This window comes from Stegodyphus dumicola, chromosome 2 (genome assembly GCF_044657685.1).
Source record: "Stegodyphus dumicola isolate Sdum_Otavi_A_Nest chromosome 2, ASM4465768v1".
Taxonomy (NCBI): Eukaryota; Metazoa; Arthropoda; class Arachnida; order Araneae; family Eresidae; genus Stegodyphus; species Stegodyphus dumicola.
Genome location: NC_140769.1, coordinates 191017656 through 191044936, shown reverse-complemented (window position 1 = coordinate 191044936; position 27281 = coordinate 191017656). Strand labels below are relative to the sequence as shown.

The window sequence follows — 27281 nt, the reverse complement described above, 5'->3', positions numbered from 1 at the left end:
TTTCCGATATATATTTGTTAATATGTAAAGGATCTAAAGCGAAAGTATGTTTTGAAATCCAAAATCTGTTTATCAATTTCACGCTGCTCGGCGGCGGGCGCCTAATGAATTGGAAGTTCATTTGTCAGCACTATCCTTATCTTCAGCGCAGATGTTTTTATTTTATTTGGCTTATAATTCCTTACCAAATGTAGTATTTCATCTCGATATGCTCCGTCTTTGATATGATTTAAATCAAGTTCCTCGTCAGTATAATTCGCTTCCGATAGCGAAGAAAAGTGACAGAGGTTATTGAAAACAAAAAAAATTTCGATTGACAAATTAGTCGGTGTTCTTGACACAGCAATTATAGGACTTGAACGGCGGAACTTTGTAACTGAACAAGAAATTATGTCTGTTTAATAGAATTAAAGAGAAAGTATTATCACATGAAACGAAGCAAAACTTAAACAACTTACATTGAAAGAAATTTTTAATAAAGTAAACAAATAAATATTAAGCTTTTTCTTTTTGCAAATTTTGATACCCTTTAGATCATAATTGTTCTTTATTTCATAAATTACGGTTTCATATTTTTTATTTTAGAATTTCTGCATGCCATCTTACGAGATTTAAACTGATGATCTATAATCCGGAATCGCCGAAGTCCCGACGAGTCCGGATTAACGACTTTTGACTGTATCACATAAAAAACGAAGCAACTTAAACAACTTACATTGAAAGTAATAAAGTAAACAAATAAATATTAAGCTTTTTCTTTTTGCAAATTTTGATACCCTTTAGATCATAATTGTTCTTTATTTCATAAATTACGGTTTCATATTTTTTATTTTAGAATTTCTGCATGCCATCTTACGAGATTTAAACTGATGATCTATAATCCGGAATCGCCGAAGTCCCGACGAGTCCGGATTAACGACTTTTGACTGTAATTTCTAAAGGGAAAGATTGCTTTGAAACCTTTCTTAAAGAGATAATCACAAAATTTGCACCAGATGAGCAGAAACAAAATCCTTTTGCAGATAGTTTGAGTGATTGATTTTTAGGATAAATCCATAATTAAACATAAAATGTGTTTGTAGATAATAAATAATCTGTAATACTTTTTGATTATTTACTCTACCGCTGAAAAGTCACAAAGTCATTGGTGATTTCAGAGAGCATTTGTGAACCAAGCTACTAATGTTTAACTAAGCTACTAATTTGGCTACTAATGTTTAACCAAGATTATGCGCAAAAGGCAGCAACCATTTTCAAAATCCCAGCACACTAAAAATTTCCTTAAAAGAGCAATTAATTACTAAAATTTAAAAAGCAAAAATATTGGTAATAAAAGAGCTTTTTCAAAAAATCTTTTTTTACTCTGTTGTTTTCCATTTGTATGCAGCAATCCATTTTCACTTAGAGGGAAAACGTGGGGAAAACCATCTGTAACTTCAACACTGTGCACTATCTAAAACAAACATGCTCTGTGCATGCCTGGATTGCCATATAAATACCTTTTGCTGACATTGTTGTTTGTCATGAGTGTTCTGGCAGCATACTGCTTTGCCTGGTCAATACTTTTTGCAGCTTTTTCGTGGGGGTATGGATAATCAGAAAATATCTAGTGTTTTACAAATATGAATTATGTCTTTACTTTTGTAAAACATTACCAGACTGCCCCAAGATTACTGCAGTAATTTATAATTACCACTTATACTCCTCAGTATGAAGTGAAAAATTAATATTAAGCAGGATTTAGGATTTTTGAATTGAAGAGCAAGCATTTTTTTCCATTTATTTTCTTAGTATATTTCCTAAAATATAAGATAAATTTGAGTGACAGGTATTTATATGGCACTTGTTTGAAAATTACAGAAAGAGAAAGCTTCCATATGAGTTGGCCTGATATGTAGGAATTTTGTATTTTGAAGGCATTCTTCCAGATAATTAAGTGAACTTTACCATTACATAAACCTCCCTTAAGGCAGATAGCCCTCGAGTGCTTTGCCGTAAATCTAATAAACCAAACCAACCATTACATAAACACCAGTGTGTTTGTCACACACAGGCTTTTTCTAGGCAGGTGTCTCGGGGAAAATACATAGTTAAGTAGTCTAATTACCATTCCTTCAAATAAAACTAAGTAAGCATGTATTTTTTTAAATTAAGAGATAAATATGGGAACAGCGTCAGTATAGCCCACCTTCAAATTCTGGCAAATGTTTTTGGCGCCAAAGTGCATCAAATACCGTTTTTTGAAAAATATTTACCATCAAGATTTCCGAAGAAACTGTGTGTTTCAAAAATGGCAACTATCTTGTTTAACCAGAAATCATGGATAATAGAAATAAATTTACGAGTATTATATATAATTTAAAAAAAAAAATTTAAGGAATGATTAATGAAAATGATTAATGTTAAAAAGGATTTAATTCTTAAAAACCTTTAGATATTTCGCCCTTGACAAATAATTATGTAATTAAGAATTAATTAACTGTAAATTAATCTTACTACAGGCAAACCAAGATCTTAGCCTAATTGATTTCTCATCTCCACACTTTTTGCATCTCCAAATACTACCATTGGATGACTTTTTCTGACTAACTAACCCATATGATATCTTACATTTTTCACAACAAACTCTATCCTTCAATAATCCACATTCCATCAAAAACCCTCTAAAATGTTCATACCCTGTTGTTAAGTAATACATAAAATACTGGGAATACCCAGTTTTCCCAAACTTTTACACTTGTTTGAAAATTCCCACCTTAAATTTTCCTTTAAGATCTCCTGATACTTAATTATGACATCACTAACAGCAGGTTTACAGGAAGTTGTAACTAAATGCAAAAATCTCACCTCAAAAGTAGCCAAAAATTTTATCTCCCTAACAATATTCTCCACGATGTCTGAGTGTTAAATAATCGCCTATAACAGTACTACAAATTTTATATTTAGATTCTTAATTTTAGTAGAATTATAATTAAAATTGTTGTATATCCTCGTGCAATGCAAAGCAAGACAAATATTAAGAGAAAGCTTTGCCGGAAAAATAAGAATATTTAACTTTAAGTAAATGAATATCTTGATAATTTGTATTGGTATTGAAAAATGTTATTGACCACTATTAGATGTAACTGTAAATCGAGAAATTTACATTTGTTTACATTACTTTTGTGGAATTGTATGGATTACCACATCCTGTCATTTAACACTATGCTTGGCGATATTTTTTGGTGAAAAATCTGGGTGGGCTATACTAAAGGATAGCCTAAATATGATTGATTTTTATGCATATTTTAAATATTAGTAATGCATGTAAGAAGAAGGTTGTTTTCAGAAAGTCATTTTTTAAGGCAAACAGTATAGTCATATATTTGGGCTAGTGCAGTAATTAATTTATGATGACCATTTAAGTATATCTGTTTCGGCCAATAAATTTAAAAATATGTAATTTGCAATATATGCTGTAAAATTGAATAATATTCTCAGTTGAATTTAGATTTGTTAAATTCTGTATCCTTCTTTATCTGCTACTTAGTAAGAGGTACACTTTCAAATAATATATAAGCGCATTTAATGTCAAAATTTCCTATAATGAATGTACTGTGAATTTTGCTCTGTTTAAAGTGCATCATTTGGCTGTTGGATACTTCATGATGATGCTGGTGATTTTTTTCTCTACTTTCATTTAATGTTAATGACTGTATCATAGATTTAAAATTAATACTTTGTTTATATATTGTTCTCACATATTGTTATCCATCATTATAAAGAGAAATCAGAATTTATTATAATTTTTTCAGTTTCAGGAGTGCAACTGATGCAGCAGCAAAATTATGTGCATGTTAGAGACTGTTGATAAATTTTCGAATTAAAAGTTTAAAGGCTTTTATTTCAGTTAAATAATACCATGAAATAAATAGGTATTCTGTAATTTGTATAGTTAATGTGTTATTTTAGTATGTCGTGAATTCTAAAAGTCAAATTCTAAAAGTCATTTCTTTTTTACTTGTTTGATATAGAATCTATAGTGTTTTACCTTTTTATTATTTGAAAATTCCTTTTTGATTAGGCCAGAAGGTGCAAAATCATTTGCAACTCTTATTCTTCAAAAATCACATTTTATTTTTTCTATATTTTAGAAGGTGGGCCTATCCTTGAAGAAAATGAAAAACTAGTGTCTGTAATAGAAAGAGCAAAGAAGTTGAATGTGTCATCTGGTTTCATAGAATTCGCCATGAAGATTAGCATTGTAAGTTTGTATTTTTAATTGTAAATCATGATGGAGAAGTATGTTGAAACTCCTTCCTCCCACTCTCAAAATATTTTGGAATACTCAAAATATTTATGTTAAGGCAATTAATTCGCTTTCTTATTTTTTAAGTAATTAAAACACTTGGCTCTTTTGCAACATGCAGGAACTAGATTTCAACAAGGTAGTTCTTTACTGTTGGATAATAATCCTGGTGTTAATAATAAGCACATATACTACTAAAATAGTGTGGCAGAATAATTAAACACATATACTACTAAAATAGGGTGGCAGGTGCATGATAGAAAAGTACTACCAAATTCATTTATGAATTTGTGTTTCAAGTGTGTAGATCTCCTTCAACTTAACATGGAGGCCATAATAAAAGTTAAGAATAAACAAGCTGTAATTTAATCTAATGTAACTCATATTTTTACAAAAATATATGGTACTTTTCCGTTTTGCCGGCGCAGGCGATAAAGTCACCAATAATGGTATAGCTGACGCCAAACGGAATATCCTCGATCGTAACCTTTTATGCCTCATTTTCAAAACAAGTTGAAGCCATTTCTTATCAGATTGATTGTCTCTTTCAATACTGGCATACAATTACATAAAATTTTTACCAGATAGTTCAATTTTGTGCCCTAAGGCCATTCGTGGTAATTAAGTCAATTAGGATGCAATCATACCGCTTACCCAAAGCTGAAATTATAGAAAAAGCAAAGTCAAAGGTTAAATTCATCAATTCTAATGAGAATGCATTAGCGAAATAAAGAACTGCAGTTTTACATAATTTCTGAGTAAGCTATTTGTATGAATTAAAATAATTCTTGCATTTAAACTTGTATTCCAAATTAAGATTTAACTTGAAATTAATGATAAATAATTACTCGGAGAATTAGATTTTTATAGCGTTGTTTACGCGAGATGAGATCACTTGGGCTCCTGTGATATGAATCGGCGAATCAGGATGTTGAACCATGAAAGCATAGTAAATTCTTAAATTAATGTCTTTTTACAAATTTATCTTCTTTATTTATTGGCTTTTTACAAAATTTTAAATGATATGAAAATGTTTATGCGTTCAAAGTAAAAAATTCTTAGAACTAACATTTTTTAATATTTTTTATTTGTATCCTGTATGTTGTCGCCAATAAAGTCTGCTTGGCGAGATTTACGCCGGCGAAACGGAAAAGTACCCAATATATAAGTTTCTGGAATCAGAGATAATTGAAAATGAAGTTCTTTTAAGGATCTGTGAGCAATTATTTGAAAAAGAAAATTCTTGAGGTGCTCCAATTAGTGGTGAAAAACGGCATAAGGATGAATTACATTTTTATAAAAAAATAGAATGAAAAATTGCTTTATTATAAACTAAAAATAATAAGTTATTTAAAGTCATTTGAAGATAAATAAAAACATATAGCTACTAGTGTAAATAGCTTAGTTTCAAGTAATGTTATTTCAGGTTATGTTCCTGCAGCTGCTGCAACAAAGCTGCCAAAACTGACAATTGAAAAATTTTCATGTTATGTCAGTTTATGGTTGGAGTTTTATAATTCATTCAAAAATGCAGTGAATTGTGTTAGTGTTACCCTAGTGTTATTGAATATAAGGAAGTTCATTTATTTTAAGTCCATATCGACTGGCCCAGCATTTAATTTTGTCAACATAATGAAATTAAATTACAATATTTGCCATTAGTTGTGAAAAGGAAGATATGAACATAAGTATTTATTAATCAGTAATCATATGAATAAACTGTTAAACTTAGAAGCCATTAAGCATGTTTCAAATGTGAAAGCCTTTCAAAAATTATATGATGATTTAGAAGGAAGCAATTAAATTCATCTGAAGTTACAAGTGGTAACAATGGACACTTATTGATTTTTATAATTTTACCTGGGGCATTAATATTAAATATTTACATGTAAAGAATTAATTTAAAAAAATATTTTAGTGACAAAATATTACTTATCTATATTTTTCTTTATCATGAGCACTATAAAATATAAAAACAGTTAATGAGCAAAATATGTGATATAAAAATTATTTATGATATTGGTGCATATCTTTATATTTGATATATTCTCCTCTCTCTCCCTTTTTAGTGTAGAATTGTGATTTTTTAAAGAATCACATAAATATATATTGATATCTTATTGTTTGTAGAATGCTCGAGCTACAACTGGTGTGTTTGAAATGCAGTTGCCAGGTAGTTGTCATTTTATAATTCAATATGAAGACATAGATCAAACTACAACAAAACATCATTTACTAGAAATGTGTGAAAGAAGCGAGTAAGTAAATGTTGCATTAATTTTTTACAGTTATTACCTCGCATTTATATTAATCATCAAAAACCAGGTTTTTATTGCTAAATCATAATTAAATTTTTAAACCCAGTATTTTTGTATATTCTTTGTGTTCCTTAAAAATTTGATTCAAATAAAAATATTTCTTTCATTGTATTTTATTTGACTTAGAATGAATAAGGGCAATATTTATTGACAAGCAAAATCTTAAGCATTTCTGACAGAAAACAAAAATTTGTAAATGATTGTTTGTTCTTAATACATAAATTTTAGTTATAAAGTAGGATTAGTTATTAAAAAGTAGGATTAATTAATACTGTTGCATTTTAAATATAAGTGTATAAATGAAAGAAAAGTTTATTTCAGTTTTTAGTATACAAAATACAGTTCATCTGTATTCATTTTAATAATAAAGGCACTGTCTACTCTGTGAAATATTGCTTCATGAAAGATCTAAATTAGTTTTCTTGGTTGTTGTTGTTGTTAGGGGAAAATTCTGGGATTTTCACTTTTGCAACACTGCCACTTCTTTCGGTTTTTCATCACATCTTCTGTTAGATCACTGAATCTCCCGGATTTTATTTTAGTAGTTATGTTTTATCACAATAACCTTAGAAGAAATGGCCAAAGTTTTGCACAGAACCATTTTTCAGACAACCATGCACATGATAGATCTTAATTTTTAGCAACAAACATATTACCGTTTTTATACATTCCTTTTTTTTTTTTCATTCCTTTTCTCTCTCTCTCTCTCTCTCTTTCTTTTTTATTTTAATTCCAATGGTTTAATGGCCAAGTCATATATGGTCATGAATCATGATATAGTCATAGGAGTATAGCATTTTCTCATAAAATCTAAAGGGAATTGCTTGAAATCTCTTAAAAGTGATCACCTCAAAATTAGAGCAAAGAAACAAATAGTAAGTAAATTTAATGATTGCTTTTTGTTATAAATACTTGTTTAAAATGAATTTGTAGTAATATTTTTGTATATAAAAAATAAATTTTTGCAATTAAAAATCACCAATTTCTTTCTTCTGTAAAATTCACCTAACTACATTAAAATGATTGCATTAATACAAGGAGTACCTACATTTTTAGTCTGTAATTTTGCTACTACTAATGTAGCTTCATCTTTTCATTCACCAAACTACAGAACGAACCTGAATGACTAAAAAAAGCATTAGAGGAAGAAGAAAGCAAAACATATATGTGCTCAAAATGAAGTGAAATAAAAGATTGTAAATTAACCAATACAATGTGGAATTTTTTTTTGGGGGGGGGGACTGCATTCATCTGTGTAGCATTTTAAATTTGGAGTTAATTGTTAAATAATTCATTTTATTGTTTAGCATTAGGATTTTATTTTCATCATATATAAAAGTACTTTGATAAATGAAAGATTTTTTCCCTGCATGGGATTTTGTGAGTAGGAAAGTTTAAGATAAGTATAAAATGAAGTAAGATTAATCAGAAAACATAAAATTTAGACTATCTAATAAAATATTAAAATATTTTATATTAGAATCACATTATAAATTATTGGATAACTTGAATCATGCGTTATAAAGTTAATTTAAATAAGATTGATGTTCTCTTGAAATCACGTTACCACACAACTTGAGCACCTCCCAGTTGTTCAGATTTCAAGGTTGATAGTGATGTATTTATAAAGAAAAGTAAAAAGTGAAAGTATGGTTTCTGTACAATGATTACTGAAAGATATGACTATTATATAACATATGAGTTTAAGGCACTTTATGCTAGACATTTCGATTGCTGTGGAGTAGGAAAAAAGAAATACCAATCTCAGCAGCTGAATTAATCATCTCATTTCAAGCCTTTTGCTACAGAAAGAGCATCATAAGCTTTAGCTATGGATATTTGATCAGGCTGACATCAAAACTATAAATGCAATCTTATGACTGCAAATGATAAGATATTAATAACTGCAGATATTGTATCTCTTGTACAGCTCAAAATTCCGTTGGCATCGCCATCACCTCAAGTTTTATAGTGTCCTTGTTCTGTTTTCCATTTTGGAGGTAGAAACTACACTGTACCAGTGCTATTTTATTATGTAGATTTTATACTTATTATATCATTATTTGTTTTTATGTTATTTTAGATTTTAAGAACAGTTTGGAATGATTTCATGAGTGTCTTTGAGGGTTTAGGAATGTTCAAAGATATACAGTGGCTCCCAAAAATGTCTGTACACTTATAAATTTCATTGAAATAGGGCTCTATCCATTGATTAAAAGTAAACTTTCTGAATGAGATTTTAATAATAAGATCTATAATCTATTCGTAATAAAATTACATGAAATATTTTTTAAATATAGTGAAACTTTATTTATAAGAAATTAATAATAAAAAAATGACAAACATTTTATCTCGCAAAAGTCTTCGTACACTGAAATATTTTTGGATAAAATCAAAATTAGAATTATTGTTTGCCGCTTTTTTTAATTTTTGCATTGTGGTGGCATTTAAAAAATCGTTTGCTTTAATTTTTGATTGTTTACTTCATAATATTGTATTTATTATTGAAAAATAGGTCGCAGTCGTAAAGAAATTTTAAACAGCATTCGAAAATTGATAATTTTTCACCATAGTAGTGCTAAATCAATTCGAAATATTGCCAAATTAGTTAATTTATCCCATTCTACAGTGCAGTATGTGATAAAACGCTTTAAAGAAGAAAATCGAATTGAAAACAAGGTAAGAAAGGGTCGACTGAGAAAGTTAACTAAACGTGATGAGCGATTTATTATTAGAAAATCTGTGAAAAACCCATGTTTGAGTGCTGTAAAAGTTTCTGCAGAATTTAATGCAAAGTTTTCTGTTTCAATTTCACCTGAAACTGTTCAACGAGTTCTCAGAGAAGCTGGATTACATGGGCGTTCTGTCCGTAAAAAAAATTTTGTTCGTGAGAAAAACAGAAGGCTTAGACTTTCATTCGCAAAATCAATGATAAATACCTCCAAAACGTACTGGAATAATGTCCTACTTGCTGACAAAAGCAAATTTAATATTTTAAAATTATCCGATGGTCGAATAACTGTATGGAGAAGAAAAAATGAAGAACTTCATTCTAAGAACATAGTTGGAACAGTTAAGCATGGCGGTGGAGGTGTTCTTGTGTGGGTGTGCATGGCAGCATCAGGACTAGGTAATTTGATATTTATTGATGGCATAATGAATCATTATCTTTATTTAAATATTTTAAGAGGCAATTTAAAATTATCAGCCCAAAATTTGGATATTGGAAACAACTTTTTTTTAAATTATTATAATGATTCGAAGTATATGGCTTTAAACGTTCGCATGTAGTGTCTCTATAATTGTCCACAGGTTTTGAAAACACCACCTCTGTCGACAGATTTAAACCCCATAGAACACATTTGGAAAGAGCTGGAGGTTAAATTACGAAAACATGACATCAAAACAAAAGCGAACTTAGAACAGCCATGATGGAAGAATAGATGAACATTGATACAGAAATTTAAAAAAAAAAAAAATAGTAAAATCTATTCCCAGACATTTAAAAGCTGTTGTGGATGCTAAAGGATATCCTACTAATATTAATTTAATGAGAAATGAAAATATTTATTAATATGCCAAGATTTTTTTGAAGTGTACGAAGACTTTTGTGAGATAAAATGTTTGTCATTTTTTTATTATTAATTTCTTAAAAAAAAGTTTTGCTATATTTAAGAAATATTTCATGTAATTTTGTTACAAATAGATTATTGATCTTATTTAAAATCTTATTCAGAAAGTTTACTTTTAATTAATGGATAGAGCCCTATTTCACTGAAAATTATAAGTGTACGGACACTTTTGGGAGCCACTGTATGCTATTAAAATTGATAGTAACTGCTTCTTTTCTTTCCCTTATATTATACTGAATTACGAGAGGTTTCTCCAGAAAACTTTCTTTTGCAAAATGGGGAAAATTTATATCTTTTTAAAATATTATTCCCAATGGATCATATTATTTTCTTGGTGTTACTGACATTTAATTAATTTAATTTCACATTCATGCAGTAACAAATCATTTTTTATATTTATGCTAGGAGCAGTTTTATTTTGTTCTTGTTAATGATAATACTCAATTTTACCTTTTGTAGTGGTACTCTGATTCAGTGGGAAGTGAAATGGCCTCTCTTTTTTGATCATAAAGGAATATTATCTGTTAAGGTTGGTTCTGGATCACCGTTTTCTAACATAGAGGAGGCAAACGCATTTGCATTGAAAAATCATGCTGAAACTGTAAAAGAAATAGATGAAGAAGGATTTGAATGTTGGAAGGTAATTTTAATCAGACCGCACTTTTTAATGCAATTATTTGAATTTATTTATTTATTTTTAATTTTGCTTCAAAGGTATTTTATTTTACCAGTTGTTGCATTGTTTATTTTTCATTTGTAAATGTATAATAGGCAACCAAAAATAAAATAAGGTACTTAGTGACAATTTGATACCATTTTGAACTCTGGAACAAAATTGCATCCAGAATTTTTATCAGAAGGTTAATACTGCATGGTGTTGCCTTGTACTGTTTAAGCTAAGATTAATATGTATTATAAAGCAGATAAAAGAATTGGTAACTTATCTTGTATTTGCTTTTTTATGTTATTAAATAAATACAATACAAATAAAATTATTAACTTTATTTCGGTGGAAAAAAATATTATTAATGTATTTTAACTTATTAGGTGGGATTGCATATTTTGTTTATTTATTTATTTATTACAGTTTTTATCCTTTTTTTGACTTAAATGTGTTATAACAAATCTTTGATTCTTAAGAAGAACTCTATTAACTGAAATTAGATATCTAATTAATTGTGGCTTTTCTGAAGGTCATGAATGGTTTCTCAAAATCAGGATTAGTAAATAGCTTTCTTATTCTTACTCTATATAATGTTTAATATTGTTACGAAATGTCCAGGCGTGGTGAGATAGCTCCCCCGCAAAGCAGGTTTAGGGTTGCCATAAAATGTCAAAGGAAGGCAAAGTTGCCATATTTGGCGAGAAATCTCCTATTTGGCGACAAAATTGGCGATATGCCCTGGACGGATGGAGAACCTTTTGGAACGAATTCTTACCGGTTTAGCCCAGAATGTTCTCGAACATAAGCCAAAAGCTATATAAACCCTGCTGGTCCGCAGTCAGTGTGTGTGCCTCGTCGAGTGCAAGGTAGTGTGTCTCATCTAATTAGTCCGTGCAGAGACGATCAAGTTGACAGCCGGCCAGCGAGTGCCGAGTGGGTCGGAAAGTCTCTTAGTGTATTGCAGTTAGTGCATCGTCGAGAGAGTGTGTTGAGCTCCAGGAACAACTGAACCGAAGAGTCGGGAGCTGTGCTCTGTGTGTCGTCGAGTGCATCGCGAGTTGTAGCGTGTAAAGTCTCGAGAGTACGTGTAGTTCCGAGAACGACCCAGCAGAGTCGGGAGTTGTACTCTGGTGCTCTGCGGTGAAGCTATCTCCACCGTTATTGCCTGACAGTGTGAAGGCTGTGTCGCTGATTGTTCCAGTGTGTTTATAGTAGATCTTTGACGACTGTAAAAAGTGACTTTGGAGCTATCCTGATTAATATTGGCTAAATAAAGTGTGTTTCGATACTTCATCATCAAGTGTCATCATTATTCACTCCAGATCCATACGAATCCCATACGAACGTGAAGGAAGAAAATAACGTGACAACTGGTGTCGGAAGATAACGTAACAACTGGTGTCAGAAGTGAGATTTGCAAGTGAATGCCAGTGAACCGCCTGCAGAGGAAAGCCATGGCGGAGGGAAAAAAGACTTTGATGGACTTCTTAGCCGAGATCAGAGCTGGACAGAAGGAGTTGAAAGCCAGATGTGCTGAGATAAAAGCCGGATATGTTGAGATAAAAGCCGGATGTGCTGAGATAAATGCCGGATGTGCTGAGATAAAAGCCGGATATGATGTTATAAAAGCTGGATATGACGAGATGAAAGCTGGACTATAAGAGAAAGCCGGCCGAGAACAGATGCTAGAGCAACTCCAACAGCTGAAAGTGGAGCTTCCGGAAGAAAGTAGAGCCATAAAAGAAGATGCGAAAATAACAGTAGTGGCATATGGAGAATCCAAGGGTGGAGAAATGAAGGAAGTAGCTAACGAACTGCCTGAGAAAGATCCAGAAATGATTCATGAAATATCTAATGGGATTAAAGAAAAAGAATGAAAACATGAAGAAATAAAAGACGGGAAGGAAGATTTTGATTCTCACGTGCCTGAAGTAGAGATACAAGAAAGAGAAAATGCGACTGTCAGGTTCATAGAAACTGGTAGTGAAGTTATGAAAACACAGTCAGGTGTTGGACCATCTGAAAGTTCATGTGAGGCTGAGGTGGAAAAAGCTGATGTACAGCTTATGCAGAGTGCTCAAGTATTACAAGAAAATCCACCCACTTCGCAAACTATATGTGTGTCTCATAGTGCAGATTGGGCAGACAAGGACTTGATTCTAAACCTGAATACTTCTGCTAGTAAAGCATCGGATTCTTTTTGCGATTCTGGTGCAAACAATAGAACTGGCTTTCAGAAGATAGAGGTAATAAGTATGTACCATCTGCTAAAAATACCGAAGTGAACTATACGCATGCTGCGAATGATCTACAGAGTGATGAAAAGCCTGAAAGAACTGAATCTCCAGACTGTGATATGCAAAACAGGAATACATCTGAGAATTACAGCGGAAAAGTTTTTGACCCGGGTATAACTTGATGAATAGACAGAGACTGCAATTCATTCTGAACTTTAATGTATATAATTTAAAATTGTTATGTGTCTAATTTGTGTATATAACTTGTTTATAGTGTAAATATTTGCTTCTTTAGTTATTTGTTTGTTTTATTATGTTTTGTGTGTATCGAATTTGGCTTTTGACCAAGGGATGTACTGCCCGGGATGTGCAGTCCTTAGGAGGAGGCAGTTTAGCGAAATGTTCAGGTGGGGTGATATAGCTTCCCCCACAAAAAGGTTTAGGGTTGCCATAAAATGACAAGGGAAGGCAGGGTTGCCACATTTGGCGACAAAATTGGCGATATGCCATGGACGGATGGAGAACCTTCTGGAACGAATTCTTACCGGTTTAGCCCAGAATGTTCTCGAACATAAGCCGAAAGCTATGTAAACCCTGCTGGTCCGCAGTCAGTGTGTGTGCCTCGTCGAGTGCAAGGTAGTGTGTCTCATCTAATTAGTCCGTGCGGAGATGATCGAGTTGACAGCCGGCCAGCGAGTGCCGAATGCATCGAAGAGTCTCTTTGTGTATTGCGGTTAGTGCATTGTCGAGAGGGTGTGTTAAGCTCCGGGGACGACTGAACCGAAGAGTCGCGAGCTGTGCTGTGTGTGTCGTCAAGTGCATCGCAAGTTGTAGCGTGGAGAATCTCAAGAGTCCGAGAACGACCGAGCAGAGTCGGGAGCTGTACTCTGGTGCTTTGCAGTGAAGCTGTGTCCACCATTATTGCCTGACAGTGTGAAAGCTGTGCCGCTAATTTATTCAGCGTGTTTATAATAGATCTTCGACGACTGTGAAAAGTGACTTTGGAGCTGTAAAAGAACTGCAATTACATCAGTGATTTTTCTTAAAAAAATCTTCCATCGAAGCATCCCTCAGAAGTTTTCTCTTAATAAACTAATCTAATCCATTTTTATAGAGATGAGAACACAATCTATATATACAATAAAAGCCTGAATATTCAGGATTCCATTGATCAGAAAGAATTGGAATGTTTTTCTTAATTTTAGGAAGGGGGGAAATATTTTTAGATGAAAAATTAAGTAAATAATGACTTCTAAAGCCATCAAAAAGTAGATTGTGGGAACTAGTTGGAACGCCATTTTTGACATCTAAAATATGAATCAATTACATGACTGTGTCAGAAGAAGTTTACTACCTCCTCCACCATTGTATCCATCATATTGTTATAAGAATTCATCCTTCAAGCTGGATGCTTCTCACAGAAGAAAAGTTTTTTAAACTTTGTGACAGGCTTCTGAATCCCTCTTTTGTGAGATCTGCTGTCACCAGTATTATTGCATCAGCTAGTTTCGACTTTCCTATTGGTAATTTTTGTCATATCAGAATTATCGCTAAATAATGTTATTTAACATCAGATATTTTTATCTTGCATAATTTAAAAGTAAGCTTTTAATATTCAAGTTGATAGCAAATATGATAACTATTTTTGTAATTTTAGACCAAAATTTATTTGGCTTTCTGCTATGAATTGCACTTTTTTATATACTCAACTATGTAGAATTTTCATATATCTGGCAATTTCTGAGTGGTCTGGATAGTACAGCTTTTACTGTTTATAAATTTTTCAAATCTATATGCGAAAACAGAATTCTGCCTGTTTTTAATTTTTAGCCTCTCATATCTCTGACATGTTTAATTATCTCTCATATCTCTGACATGTTTAATTATCTCCCATATCTCTGACACGTCTATATATCCTGCTGTTTTCATGCTGCTATGCATGATCTTAATAGTATTGGGGATTTTACTTTGAAAAATGTATTTCTTAAAGTTCTTGACAGTGTGTGTGTGTGTAATTATGGCAAAGCCTCAAGGGCTGTCTGCCTAAGGAGAGGGATGCCTTCGTGGAGGACTTCATAAGGGAAACTGGCTCGTATACACGTTACACATGGGGAAAACCATGAAAACGCCCATGCAGCCAGCCCGTTCGCGGGATTCGAACCTCGAACCGAACTACCAGTGTTCAGCGACTTTAACGCTCGGCCACTGTTGGGCCTCTTGACAATGTGAAAGCTGTGCCGCTGATTTATTCAGCATGTTTATAATAGATCTTTGACGACTGTGAAAAGTGACTTTGGAGCTGTAAAAGAACTGCAATTACATCAGTGATTTTTCTTAAAAAAATCTTCCATCGAAGCATCCCTCAGAAGTTTTCTCTTAATAAACTAATCTAATCCATTTTTATAGAGATGAGAACACAATCTATATATACAATAAAAGCCTGAATATTCAGGATTCCATTGATCAGAAAGAATTGGAATGTTTTTCTTAATTTTAGGAAGGGGGGAAATATTTTTAGATGAAAAATTAAATAAATAATGACTTCTAAAGCCATCAAAAAGTAGATTGTGGGAACTAGTTGGAACGCCATTTTTGACATCTAAAATATGAATCAATTACATGGCTGTGTCAGAAGAAGTTTACTACCTCCTCCACCATTGTATCCATCATATTGTTATAAGAATTCATCCTTCAAGCTGGATGCTTCTCACAGAAGAAAAGTTTTTTAAACTTTGTGACAGGCCTCTGAATCCCTCTTTTGTGAGATCTGCTGTCACCAGTATTATTGCATCAGCTAGTTTCGACTTTCCTATTGGTAATTTTTGTCATATCAGAATTATCGCTAAATAATGTTATTTAACATCGGATATTTTTATCTTGCATAATTTAAAAGTAAGCTTTTAATATTCAAGTTGATACCAAAGATGATAACTATTTTTGTAATTTTAGACCAAAATTTATTTGGCTTTCTGCTATGAATTGCACTTTTTTATATACTCAACTATGTAAATTTTCATATATCTGGCAATTTCTGAGTTGTCTGGATAGTGCAGCTTTTACTGTTTATAAATTTTTCAAATCTATATGCGAAAACAGAGAATTCTGCCTGTTTTTAATTTTTAGCCTCTCATATCTCTGACATGTTTAATTATCTCTCATATCTCTGACATGTTTAATTATCTCCCATATCTCTGACACGTCTATATATCCTGCTGTTTTCATGCTGTTATGCATGATCTTAATAGTATTTGGGATTTTACTTTGAAAAATGTATTTCTTAAAAATTGGATAACAAGAAATAATTTCATTTTGCAGCTATTTTTACTTCCTTGTATGAAGTAAAAAAGAAGTATTGTAATCGCGAAAAGTTTCAGGTAGCATATTTCAACGAAAATATCCATTTTGACTGCTATCGAATGCAATTTAACAATTTTTTTGCGTGATATCTGTACGTAAGGACAGAATAAAAGACTCATTTCCTCAAAAAAAATTATAAAACTGCTTTAAAATGAATTCTGAAGAGAATTTTCCGTGGCGTCTGTACGAACGTACGCACATATCTCGCATAACTCAAAAACGAATAGCCTCAGAACGTTGAAATTTTGTATATAGGACTGCTATAACATGCAGATGTTCACCTCGTATTTTGGTTGCAATCGGCCGCACCAAACGTATAAAAATATATTTATATATATATATCCACTCTGTTAACCGGCTCTGTGATCTCAGTTTCTTTACTCTTATATGTTTGTAAATTGTACACTTTTCGCTTTATAAATGATTGAATTATGTTGTTTTTATCTTCCGGTTAAGGTTTTTATGCCTTTAATAAATCTGTATGCAATATTTTTAGAATTATCAACAATTTTAAAGTTGTTTAAGTGCCGCTAAGCCTAATCCTTTTCTTGATGGCGGTCATTGTTTGGTTTACATTTGAAACAGCAGACTAGTGGATTTGTTGCCAATCTAGAAAAATGTAGCTTCGCAACAACAAAGATAACGCCTTCATATATTATTGTCAATTAAATCATGCTTAATCCTTTCTGGAATTTTTTCGAGGAAATAAGTGTTTAAGATTTACTTCATAATTTTTAATATAGATATTTTTGAGTTTTTATGTATTTTTGCCTTCTCGCGAAGGGAGAACTGAATTAGTTGAATGAGAAATACTCAATCGTCTGTGAAAAACTGTTTCTTTTTTGTTTTATTCGCTTAATTTCTTTTATACATCATTCTAGCTTTATTATAGTATTTGAATAGAACATGTGGCTACGAGTAGACAATTCTATTCTTTAAATGATATAAATTTTGTGCATTATGAGTTATAATATGAACAAAATATAATACTGTTAAGTGAATCTAGCGCCAGAGTGTCGCTATGGTAAACAAATACTAGAGTGAATTTTAAAGGATGCATTTATTCTATTGTGGTTTATGCGCTGTCGGCGAAGTAGATTTAATTCAATCCAATAAATTTAAATGAAATGCAAGAAAAAATGCGTGTAATTAATATTCCGTACAAGGAAGTCATGTGGTGTACACATCAGATTTTTTTAATTTGTCTTACATAATTTTGTATTGAACATCTGCAACTGCAGTAGAAGACAAAAAATTCATATAGCTTGGGACTTGAGAATGTATAATAGATTTTGCATTTTTGTGGATTTCAAACCATAAATGAATAATCTGTGCATGAAGTCCTAATTCCTACTTTTCATCATTATATTTAGAGTAAGTAATAATAAATTTGTTAAAAGCATATAAAAACAATTAATTTCCTTTTTACTTTATTTTAGAGGAGAATATATTAAATATTTATATAAAAAGGGATATAAAGCTAAACAGCATATAAGAATTCTTTTTACATCTTTCAAATATCTGTTTACAGCAGTTTGCCTTAAACTTTAGGGTTGTTCTTGTTTGAGACTTCCTACTGCAAATGATACAGAGTTAATGTTAGCACAAAATGTAACTTGAAATAGTAATGGGAACAGTAATGGTAAATTCAAGATGAATGGCTGCTTAAAATATAGTTGTAAATGAATACATGAAAAAATATTACGGGATTTAGAGAACTAAATAATTTTAATAAATAGTTTTGCAATCTTTTCTTGCCATGTTATCATCTTACTAGTTACAGTTTATTGTTCTAAATTCGTTTTTTGACTATTACTTACAGGGAAATGATGAGTTTAGAATTTTATGAAATGAACAGCTCTACAAGCCAATTTTAGATATGCTGTCCCTTCTTATCGGCAAGATCTCATTGGTTACAATACAGTTTCAGAACTGCATTAGCACTAGAACATAACTTCATCTTCTGGTTATTTGAAAATATCTTTCAATATCTATAATTTCTTTTTCCTGAAAGAATTTAATGGCAGGCATTTCATCATTTGGCAATTACCAAATCATAGTTTATCTTCGTTCCTCTATCAAAATTTTTCATGAAAAACCTGCTTCTTTATTAATTGAACAGAACCAAACTTCCAGCCAGTACCATCTTGCTTTTAACTAAAATAATGTTTAGTCATGGGTACCAATTTAGTGATTTTTGGCAAAATGTTTATTTGTTTAAGAGCCATAATTAGTAAAGTATTATAATTTGTATGAATACTGAATGAGGAAACCTGTCATCAGTAATGTCTAAAAGTCATCAGAGCCATCTGCATTCTTTTGTTGATGGCTGTGCTATCTGAAAGGCTGCTAAAATATTAGATCAGTGGATTTTTTTGTCTTCTACTGTGATGTAAATTCTTTTGGAAGAATTGTATAGTTAATATACTCTTTTTCATTTCAGTTTTACTGTAGTCCATCTGCTTTACATGAAGTAAAAAAATGCCTTATCAAAGAAGGTTGTGATATAGAAGAAGCATGTGTGGGTTACATACCTAAGGTTAAAGTTACTCCGAGTAATCATCAAAAAACTGTCATTAATAATATTATAGTTGATTTGAATAAAATACCAACAGTTGATAATGTGTATAATAATGTAATGGATATTTATTAGAAAAAAAAATAAAAACTTGGCTAAACTATGTTTGTGGCTATATTTTTATATATGTATATGGATTACTTGTATATCAGTTTTACTACTTTTCATAATTTACAATTATAATTAATCATTTGCAGATAATGCTGAATCATAACAAACGAGTTAATAATGCATACTTTGAAAATTTAAAATAAATTACATGTTATTAATTGTTGATCTTTACAATATTTAATTTTATCATAATATATAGTTTTTCAGATTGTGATCTGTGCTGTAATGATCTGTAGTGTCCTGTGTTGAGAAGTGATGGTTACAATAGAATTTGTGCACAATGGAGAGCAGTGGTTGTAAGTGAATAACATAACATTGAATGGGTCTTTTCATTGACTTTATATAATAACAATGTATATCAATCAGTAACATGGGGAAAAAAAGCAAGATGAGATAGACAGATGATGACTTGATCGTGATAATACTGCTATGTCGTGTGTATTGAGTCCACTTAACATTATATTTGTTGGTGGGCACTTGATTGTGTCTTGATGAATTGCTACATAGTAGATACTGGCCAGGACTTGAATCTCACACTCTAATGCATTCCTGCTGCCATTTTTGTCTTTTACAGCATCTGTGCCTTAGAATATGACTCCACAGTTGCAAGAGCCACAGTTACAACCACAGCCAGGGTAATAATAGCTATACCAGTCTGACTTCTACATGAGATTAACTATAGACATGCCACTATTAGAAATAACATTAATAATCTTTTTATGGTTCCATTTTATCCTTCTGTCAGTTATAAAATTGGAAGTTTAATTTTCATGTCATTTTCGTGCGTATCAATAAAATCCATTCGCTCAAAGATTTCATTTCTAACTTTAATTCTTGGGGGATTTAGAGCATATCACGACGATGTGGTTTGAGACACATTGGCGAGACTAAAAGAGTGTTGAAGTTTCATATCGAGGAACATGGATCTTATGTCCAAAAAGTAATGTGTGTAATCTTAGGTATCTTATGTAACAAATCTTCGATAGCTAATCATAGTATTCCAATCCTTCCTAACGCTTTTAAATTCCTATTAGCTTAATTTTTGAATTTCGTTAATACTATTTTAGCTGATAGATGGTGCTACTTTCTCATTTGGCTTTACTGTGGAGTATGAATTAGACCATTACATCCCTGCTTTCCAGTCTTGCAGATTTCTTTGCTCCTGATGGAGAGGAACCTCTATTTGTTTCCCCTCAAAATTGATTGAGATCTTGACTTAAATCTATGTCAAACTCAAAGTTGTTGTGTTAATAATTTTATGTTTCACTAGGCATGTTTCTCTTCTGCTTTCAGATAAAATTAATTTTTATAATTAATATATATACATACATAAACATAACTTGCAACCAATATATATGGAGAAAAATTGGCTTGCAAGATACCTAATTTAAAAGTACTGTTGCAGTTAGAGTAAAAATTAGAATTGTTTCAAGCTACTGTAATTATATAATAAATGCTTACTTATTTATAGGAAACATATATTTTTTAAGTAGCAAATTCTTTTATGTTTTCCTGTATACCATGCAAGTTAGGATGTATGACACAAAAGTATTTAAATCTTTTAAAACTAAAGTCCTTTCTGAATATAAACATTCAATATAAAAATCCTTGAAATATTTGTATAAAAATATCTAACTGAAAATCAAGCACAAAACATTTTATTTAAGAAAGTCAATAAACTGAATGTAGAATCATACAGTTTGAGAACAGTTACTGAAAATACATTCATTACAATTAATAAAGTATTCAACAGTCGTGTAGAATCATAAAATGTAATAAACATACATTAGCAATTTTATTTGTATTTTTAGCAAATTTCAGATGAGACTTTCATTTTTTATTTCATTTAATAATTAAAAACTTTTATTTTGATTATAATGGCAAATGATGAAGTCTTGTTTTGAAAACCATAAAAGTTTAACCCTTTCAGGACGAAAGGTAGACGTACCGATGAGACTGTTTCTTTCATGAGCTTCTCTCAAGGGCTAGAAGGTTTTTCATCAGTAGTAAGCCTAAGGGCACAAAATTGCGGAAAGATGAGCATGCTGTTTAATAATGTTCTGTAAAGCATATATGCAATATATGTTTTATATATTTTTAGTTACATACTTTTTTGGTTTGTTTCAATATTTTTACTTTGCAGATTTATTTATTTATTTATTTATTTATTTTTCAATATTTACTTCTCTGTTAATGACTTCTGACATTATACAATTAGCAGCAAACATTTTACTTAAAATTCACTGCTTCAAGTTTCAAAGCAGGAATCTACAAACAGTCCTATGTTACAATCCTTGCATTCATAGTAGCTGATTTGTCTTTTTGGAGGATTTGTGCAGGAATGTAAACAAACAGAGCATCATGATCGCACTTTTGTGGAACTTTTATTTGAACAAAGTACTTTCTGTCTGTTAAATTTAGGTTCTTCCCCCTTGCAAAATCAACATCTCACAAATTTTCATTTTCAGTAGCCGAAAATTTTTGCAATTGTACTTTCTTTTTTTTTTTTTTTTTTTTTTTTTTTGTTGGTAAGAAATTTCTGGAAATTGTATAGAATATTTTTTCTTCTTGCCAAATTGAACAGAATTGGGTAGAATTATGCTGTAACCTATAAGGTGCCTAAAGTCCATGCCATGGTAGAATTGTGGACTTGCTCTGATGTTACTATCAGATAAGTGAGATAAGTTGCAAAACAACAATTTTCTTTTTGAAACTCAAAAGAAATCTATGAGATTGTCATGAAATTAACACTGTGTAAAAACCTTATAAAAAAAACAAATATTGTTATGTACATGATGTTTATGATGGATTGAATGCATAGAGAATCTGGAAATCTAATGCTCTATCATTACCTCTGTTACCGTGATAGTGTCTTAACCTTTTGATGGCAGGAGTTTTTATCTCGCAGATGAAAGCCGCAAAATTCCATTTAAAATACATACAATTATGCCTTTTAGTTCTCTAAATGAATAACAGATGGCAGCATTAGTATTCATTCATGAAAATAATGTAAAATAAAAATTCTAAGCAGTTTTTTTATTTATTTCTAATGCAATTTAAATCGTCTGAACAACAACTTTTGGTGTTAGTGAAATGAATATTTTAAAAAATGAATATTTTTATGTGAAAGTTTCCTTTTCTAAAAAAAATCATTATTTGAATTCATATATATTAATTAAGAATGGTTGAAATTAAAAGGTGGGACCAAATACGTCCCACCATGCATGTAGGAATTGCTGCTACTAGATGGCAGCACCGTTCAAATATTTTTAAATTCAAGTATTGTGTTCGTTTTATATGTTGATAATGTAAATTCATATTTTTTAATAAATTGCAATAATGTTAAAAATTGAAAAATATTTAGTATTTTTTCCAAAAGAAATGAAAATATAACTCTGTAACATAAAATGTCATTGAATAATGAATGGATATGTGAGTGTGATTCACCATAGAAAAATATCCTATGCAGAGGAAAGAGAGACAAAATGTAAATAAACATGATGGCCTTCTAAATATTTTCTTTTTCAAACCTGTAGCAAATAAATTACTGGAATGAAAATCTTCTCTGTTTCAAATCTATTATGAAATCATTAAAAAATATCTAAAAAGTTCTACAGAGAGCGACTTTTTTAAATTTATGTAATTCTTTTTTTTGTTTTTTGAAAAAAATATTTTTTATTTTGCGTATATGATCAATATTTTCTAGATAATTATTCAAAAACATTTTTTATATCTTGCATTTTCATTTGGTTGCTAAACTAGCAGTTTAGATAAGCATGTTAGGAGAATTCACGGAGGCAAAGATGCCATTTTACTGCTCTAGATGCACGGTGGGACAAGTGGTATCCCACCATATCATGAATTACCTTAAAGGTTAACCTTTTTTTTTTTTTGCATGAAATAACATTGTATTACGAGCTAATTATCTATGTGAAAAGCTATTTTTTCCAAAAAAAATTTTTTTATGCACCGAACCTCAAAGGTTTAATCAGAATTAAAGTAATCAATGACAATGAGGAAGTATTTGCTGCCATGGCATTCATTATTCATGGCAGAGGTTCCAGGATATTGGAGATAATGCGTTCTCCTATATTGTAACATTACAGCTTTCCTCTGCTGTGTTTCTTCCCTTCCGGCTGTCGCACAATTTTAGATGTCAAACCTTGCTTTACTCCAATTAAGTGCTCTCCAATTCTTTGCAAAGTCTTCATTACTCTGAAATGGCCTCCTGTCAGACTGCTATGTAGTTCTTTAAGGACCTCTGGGATCTTTAAATATCAGGTGCCATTGGAATGCTTTTCCATCATCTGATTCGAACTTCAGGCACATAACGCCATTTTGAACATGGAGTAAGTCCTAGAGAGCACAGCATGTTTTGTCATAGGACTGCAGATCGAAATGCCGTGCCAGGTAGGTTTACTGTTTGAAGACTCTATTGAATCAATTATGGGTTTGATGTCACTGTCTTCCAACTGGTCCTTCTTGATTTCTTTGTCACTCCATGGGTCTGGGTCAGATTATGTTGAAATTGTACCTTGACGTGTGACCGAATCAGCCAGTTCATATTTCACTTCAACCCTAGAACAATATCGGCAGCTTTCTAGGAATATAATCATTTCCGTGTGACAGTCCTTTTGATGACAAATAGTGATGTCATATTCCTGCAATTTCCTGTATCATATCTGTCTGGCTATTTGGCCATTGGGATTCTTGAAATTTAAGAGCCAGATCAACGATATATGACCTACAACTTTAACTATGGTGGGCAACTCTTTTTCTGGTCACATAGTAATTTCTTTGAGGAGCAGCCCAAGGACTTTCTTACATGTCCTTTAGAAGGTTTCCTACCTTTTCCTGTTTAGCAATCAGTACATGTCTTGGATGTTGCTTGATTGATGGATGATCTCCTGTATCAATTCTATGCTGTGTCAAACTGGGTCCACCCCTGTCAGAAGATGAGCGTGAGAAAACTTCTTGAATGACACGTTCTGCAGCATTTCTCCTTTAATGGCTTAGTTGTCAATTCTGCAGTAACTGCAACATTAGGCTGTCCAAAGACACAGAGACGTGTGGACTACTGGTTTGTTTAAGTCATTGAGTATATGTTGCAACCACTTAGCTTTTCCTAATGATTTTTGCCTTATCACTTATGTAGGTAACTCTGCAATTTAAGGAGAATCGGGATGATAGTCCATGATAGGTCGATGAGTGCCAAGTCTACTATAACTCCTTTCGGGCTATTACAGTTATTATGATATTCTATTATACTGTGCCGGAAACTTCTGTTTTCAGCTATGGATTCAAGTTGTTCGTACCATGATATTATCTTGAGCTATTATTTAGTAGACAGATTTAACTCCATTATCTGTGATTCCAAACAAGATTATCGCTTCAGAGACAAAATGCAGTTCATTATTTTTAAAGTTCAAGGAAAAATTATATTTTCTTAGAAAGTTTAATCTGAGTCTGCAAAGTTCTCTATCTGCCACGTATGCCATGTGATGGTAGACAGCACTTCCAAACGTGATATTAACATGTATCTTTCCATTAGTATCAATTTTATCACCAGATACAAACTGGGCGGTAATGCAGGATGGCATTCATATGAGTTTACATTCCAGTCGTTAAGCCAGATCTTTTCAGATGATGATCATATTGCAAGGAACTACATATATATGTCTCATGGTGAAAAGTCCATTATTGCCATCACTCACTGAAGAAATCTGACCATGGCTTTAAAATGTGGCCTATCAATATATATTAACCTTCACCCTACGAAATGGTTACAAATTAGTTTCCCCTTTTCCTTTCTGAGAGAGGTCTATCTCCCATGGTTTGGGATGGCATCACTGGCACATTTCAAGCACTTTACAATAGATTTGTTGTCACTCATATTCTGCCTTAAATTGCATGGTTAAATAATCTAGATGAGCAAGCACTTGATTCACTGGTTCTTGAACATGAGCAGCTCTGCTTGGGTGGCAATCTCTATGGGTTGCCTCGAATTTCATGGCATACTCTAACATGCTTTTTAGATTATTGACATCCATCATTTGCAGGGCTTTCTATATCTTAGAATCTCAGATGTCATTGACAAAGTACTGCAAGAACAAGATTTCCCTATTATCTGTTGACCTATCCCAAAAAGCAAGATAAGACACCCTTTCAACATCTATTGCAAGCTCCTGGAGTGTTTTTGTGGGCCTTTCTTGGTGACATTTCAACTGAAGCCTGCTATAGTCTTTTAAGTTTTTCTTGCCAAAGCGCAGCTTCAATGTGCCGGGTAGAGCTTCGAAGTCTAGCCTCTGGTTTTCAGGTAAAGTCTGAAGATTATCTGCTGCATCTGCTCTCAAACAAATAGCAAGGTGGCAGACCTTAGTTTTCGAGCCCCATGCATTTGTGTTTGCCACTACAAAAAACTGAGTCTTGTACACTTGTCAGGAGGTCTTTCCATTTTAAGTGGATAGTTTAAGAGAGGGTCAAGACAACGTAGGTAGGGATTTAAAGCCGTCAGATTTGTTTCCTGCTGTCACTATGGTTTAAGCTGTCAACTTCCTTGGTGATAGTAGCAAAAACTCTGTCATTAGTTTGTTGTTTGACAGCAGAAACTTTTTTTGATTTTTTGTTCAGTAGCAAAAACTCATTCTCCAATTTGTTGTCTGCCATAAGAACTCTTTCTTCAATTTCTCGAACTTTATTTCCAATCATGTCTATTCTACTTTCTGTAGCCACAAATTTGTTTTCTATTACAGTGTAATTTCTCATGACATGCTTCAATCTTTTTTTGAAATGACTTGATAGATTCTTCCATTTTTTCTTTAATGGACTTGATGGCATCCATTTTTTCATGGAATACAGCAAAGGCCATCACTGGCTGTCTTCATTGCTCTTGTCACCAGCATTCAAGCCCACATTGGACATCAAAAATTTTTGCGTCTGTAATGGACTGAATAGAAAGGATGATAGCTTGGTAAAATTTATTTCCTCAAAAGAAACACTTCACAGTTCTGGACTTTTCAAAAAATTACTCATGGAGTTCTTTTCAGCATGACAAAGCATAATCAGTAGTTACCGTTCCTGACTACTAAGAATGTGAAACACAGGAATAAAAAGCCTCAATGCATAAGCTTGCACAGTGATCTCTCAATATTCTGAGTTAAAATAAACAGATGTTTTCTCCCATCCGTCGAACAATTTCCAGTAATTAGTAAGTCCAAACAATTTCTTCGATTTCTCAAAGTTGCTGGAAGGCATAAGCAGACAAGACTATAGTTAAATTTATATAGGGTCGGATATACTAGTAACAGCTACATAAGGATTGGACCAAAATATCACTAAGTCTGGTGATTTCTCGCCAAATTTATAAACAAAAAATGTATCGTCGAAACCATTGCCAACTTGTATTTTGGCAAGATAGCCCTTTACCTCAGTGTTAAATGAACTTACCACTGTAACCTTATTTTTTCGACAAAGCTTGACTTTTGTGAAGCCCTTCATGTTACATTATATAACAGATACTACAATTTACATATAATTTCATTAACATTATTTACATATATATATAATTTGTAACATTATGTGTATCAGATTTTGTATCATGCCCTTCTGAGACTCAGGATATGGCTAACATTATTCTTTTAACTACTGTTTTTTCTTCATGATAGTGTTTAAAAATTGCAATTATCAAAGAGCCTTTGATTTATTTTGCTAGGAATCATATACATTTTAATGAATGTTGAGGTATTTTAAAATGTAATCAAAAGAAGAGATAGTATCAATAAATATTGACCAATAAAGAAATAAATTTCTTTTTTTTCCGGGGGGGGGAATACTGTTATCATTGAATTATATACATATTCTGTGAAAATCCTTGAACATTTCCGTTTCTACAAAAATGCTTGTGAAATGTATGTTTAATCTTTTTAGTTGTAATGCAAAATCCTTTTATAGTACTATGCATTTATCATGTAAAAGTTAACTATTAGGAACATAATTGCCACATTCTATATCTTTGAGAAAATCTGCATTTGTGATTGCTTAATTTGTTTATAAAAACCGTCATTAACAATAGTTTTAATTTTGAATGAGTAGCATCA

At 31.8% G+C, this 27281-nt stretch overlaps 1 protein-coding gene across 1 annotated transcript in view; it reads left to right on the top strand.

The window, feature by feature from the left end:
* LOC118204051 (translational activator of cytochrome c oxidase 1-like) overlaps positions 1-19179 on the top strand; it is a 28736-nt gene extending 9557 nt beyond the window's left edge. The window contains exons 2-5 of the mRNA XM_035376375.2: positions 4134-4243; positions 6419-6546; positions 10698-10878; positions 18940-19179. Coding sequence (XP_035232266.1) covers positions 4134-4243; positions 6419-6546; positions 10698-10878; positions 18940-19149 — 629 coding nt within the window. The 3' untranslated portion in view covers positions 19150-19179. The remainder of the gene's footprint in view (positions 1-4133; positions 4244-6418; positions 6547-10697; positions 10879-18939) is intronic.
* Positions 19180-27281: the final 8102 nt, after the last annotated feature.